The 3,441-nt window shown below is 49.3% G+C and overlaps 2 protein-coding genes across 2 annotated transcripts; both read right to left on the bottom strand.

The window, feature by feature from the left end:
• Nucleotides 1-881: 881 nt before the first annotated feature.
• Nucleotides 882-2,230, bottom strand: LOC105449826. Its single transcript, XM_011689212.1, has 3 exons — nt 2,139-2,230; nt 1,712-1,859; nt 882-1,639 (listed from the first exon to the last, which is right to left on the bottom strand). The coding sequence occupies exons 2-3, from the start codon at nt 1,815-1,817 to the stop codon at nt 882-884; spliced, it is 864 nt and encodes a 287-aa protein (XP_011687514.1). The 5' UTR covers nt 1,818-1,859; nt 2,139-2,230.
• Nucleotides 2,208-2,867, bottom strand: LOC105449962. The gene is made up of 2 exons (XM_011689453.1): nt 2,459-2,867; nt 2,208-2,383 (listed from the first exon to the last, which is right to left on the bottom strand). Exons 1-2 carry the CDS (start codon nt 2,865-2,867, stop codon nt 2,208-2,210), a joined length of 585 nt encoding a protein of 194 aa, XP_011687755.1.
• Between the last annotated feature and the right edge of the window lie 574 nt (nt 2,868-3,441).

The raw sequence follows: 3,441 nt of genomic DNA, 5'->3' as shown, positions 1-3,441 counted from the left end.
TAATCTGATCTTGTACGAAAATCTATTCTTAGGCGAAGGGCTACCTCCCAACCTGATTGACAGCGGAAAGTGGTCACTGCCTGCAGTATCAGCAAGGCATGCAAACGAGCACATAGGTGCAAGAGTGGCCGAGGCAATGGCGAGGTCTATGATCGATCGAGAAGAGCCCGGAGGCGTGAGGAGAGTAGGACTTTTATCGTTAAGCACGATAGCGTCCGAGCTTTCTACCAGGCCCGCCAGAGTCGTGCCCACCGCGTCAGTTCTGTCGCATCCCCAGGAGGCGTGATGCGCATTTAAGTCGCCGACAATGATGACGTTTTTAAACGATTTGAAGTAGTCAAACAGAGAAGATAAGATTCGAAGAGGAGTAGTGTGGCCGGGATGTCGATATATGTTGAGTAAGATAATCGGCTCGCCTAGGCATTCTATTTTTATTCCTAATATTTCTAAAGAGCTGTGTAAGTTAAGGTCGTCGTTCACCTGTGTAGCCTTAAGAGAATTTTTAACGATGATGCAGATGCCGCTCTCGCCGTGAGCGCGCCTGTCCCTTCTTAGAATTTGGCATCCTTTTAGATTTACTGCACAGAGAGGGTTTAATAGAGTTTCTTGAATGCATAAAACATCAAAAGTACTAGCAAAATTTTGAATTTCATGTAGTTTGCCCCTAAGACCGCGGCAATTCCAGGAGAGAATTTGAATCTGATGACGGGCTGAGTTCGTCCTGGTAGGAAGGGAAGGGGAGGGAGGGATGGAAGAGGGCGACAGCGGTGTCGTAGGGGAAGGGGTAGAGATAGGGGTGGGGGTGGACGTATCGTGACGGGGGGAGAAGGAAGGAAGGGGAGAGGAAGGGGGGTAGGGGGTGAGGAGAGTGGGCGAGGGAGTTAGGGATAGGGGTAGTGAGTCGTCCTTTCCGACGACGGGTAACCTTGCGGGGAGGCAGAGCGAAAAACCTGCTGATGCGAAGGCGAAAGACTGCTGGAATTGAGAAGTTCCAAGATTTGCTTAATTTTGTTAAATGCAGGAGATATTAACCTGATGAGAGATACAATCTGTTGAAGGATGGATGAAACGTCGGATACGCCATTAAACCCGAGTGCATTTAGAATTTCGGCGACAACCCCAAAACCGGTGTTAGCATTACCTGCGTCGAGAGAAGGAGTGCCGTGGAAGTCAGCATAGTCAGGCGTGAAAGCCTGCGAGAAGGCCGTTCCGTTGCCCGAAAAAGAAGGTGTTCGGCCGTTTGAGGACGTCATAAATTCTTGACCTATCCTTTCTGGGCGCGGAGGGGGCCGCTTTGCAAAGTTGCGATCACCAGACGAAGAAGAGTGCGAGGGGCTATTATTTTGAGCTTGTTGCCGACGTGGGGCGCCTGCCACTATTTGCGCATAAGACACGCCGCTATCTGGGGGAAAGTCGGATGAGTGGTTATTCAAGACGTCAAACCTGTTATGCGAGGCGAACGGACTACATGGAAACGACGCCGAGTTAGACGAAAGGCCAGTGCTGATACCTGTTGAGCTGGAGCTAGCGACTCTTTTCTTCGCTTCAATTAAGGGGATGTTGTGCTCTGCGGCCATCGTGAGCATTCTTTTTTGATTAAGCAGTATCGGGCAGGTAGGAGACGTGGGGAGATGCTCACCTGTACAATTTATGCATCTTGGCATGCTGTTTTTAAGTGGGCATACTGATCCTTCGGAGTGCGGAGGCTTACCGCAATAGAGGCATCTGGGCGTGCTACGGCAGGATGCGCTGACGTGACCCGCTCTGAAGCATGAGTAACAAATCCGGGCCCTCGGAACATGAGGGGCGCACCTCATGCCGCGACCAGAATAAGTTCACGTGAGATGGCAGTACTTGACCTGAAAATTTTATGCAAATTGTACGAGAGGGTACATAGGTAGGTTTGCCATCGACCATAACCTTTCTGTTAAGTCGATGCACATCGATGATCTTATTGCTTGCGCTGAGAGAACTTTTAATTTCCTCTGTAGAGAAATCTTGAGGAACATCTTTAATCACGCCTGAGCGTGAGATTCTATAATTCGGTATGGTTGCTTTGCAGTTGATAGAGATAAGCAAAGGGTTGGTGACTAACTTATTGGCAGCGGAAGCAGTTTTACAGTATACCAGGATCTTACCGTTGCCGAGTTTTTTCATTTCCAGTATGTCTGCCGCCGGCATGACTCTTCCCACCTGCGCGAACATCTTCATCGGATGAGGCGGGCTACCCCGTTGTCGACGAGTGCATATATATGGACCGCGAAGGGCGGATTATCTTGATTGGAATAAGCGTTCGGCTTCTCTTCGGTTCTACGAGATTTCGCAGTCTCGTGACGAGGCGGATTCTGACCACTCGCTGAGCGTTGTGATGCAGAGGTATATGCTGAAGTTTCAAAATCCGCGTCTGACGGCAAAGCTGCCATGTTTCCTTCTGATTCAAAATGAAAACGCTTGTTACCTTTTTTGACAGCGGCATAAGTATCTTTAGGCAACGGTGTCGAAGAAAGGGTCTCCACGTCCATGACCTCCTGACGGGCGGCAGCCGGGGTCGTGTTCACAAGATGTGAGTTGCTACGTAGCGATGAATTCTGCTCTGTGCTTAGTTGCGTTCCACCAGCCGTCGTGTTCGAACTTCCGCCTGCATCCACGTGAGGAGAGGGGGATAGGGGGGTTGAGGAGAACTGGGAATTGGGGGAGAAAACGAGTGCCAAGGACGAGTCCTGGTCCTGCGATGGGCCCAATCGCCCCTCAAAGCGCGAAAAACTGTCTAGCGAAACCGAAATAGTCTGTTGCGAGGGGGCCGCGGAATAGTCCGGACCGTAGTCCCCTCCCCCCTCGCCTGTGCACGAGGCCGAAGCCTCGGACATTGCCCTTTTCCGTAGACGCGAAGGGTTTTAAGTAATTCGCGTGCCAGGAGAAACGGGGCTTGCGCCCTGATTTCGAATGCTCAAAAAGAGCCCGACTCGATTGCTAACACTCGCGGAAACACTTTCGATTATACGGGAGCTAACCAAAACACATCCGTACAGTCCCGAGCGCCACACGCGAATCGCAAAATGTCTGATTCAGCAACTTCAGCGGTACATTTGGCCTTCGATAAATTGGATGGTCGAGAAAGCTATAATAACTGGAAATTCGGTATGAAAATGGCTTTAGTTCATGAAAATTTATGAGCAACTGTTGAAGGATATGCTGAAGAAAATTTGACTTCTGCGGCTGAAAAGAAACGGAAAGACCAAAAGGCTTTGGCCAAAATATGTTTAATGGTCAAATCTTGTGCTTATGCATATGTTAGATCAGCGGAAAATGCAAGAGAAGCATGGTTGAACTTACAAAAGGCTTACGAAGATAAGGGATTATCGAGAAGATTGACTCTATTACGTACACTCGCTGGAATCAAGCTGCAGACTTTCAAGAACATGGAATCATATGTAAATGAAA

Source organism: Wasmannia auropunctata, unplaced genomic scaffold, assembly GCF_000956235.1.
Source record: "Wasmannia auropunctata unplaced genomic scaffold, wasmannia.A_1.0 LD336071.1, whole genome shotgun sequence".
Classification (NCBI taxonomy): Eukaryota; Metazoa; Arthropoda; class Insecta; order Hymenoptera; family Formicidae; genus Wasmannia; species Wasmannia auropunctata.
Note: the sequence above shows the minus strand (reverse complement) of the source record. Positions and strands in the feature narration are given on the sequence as shown.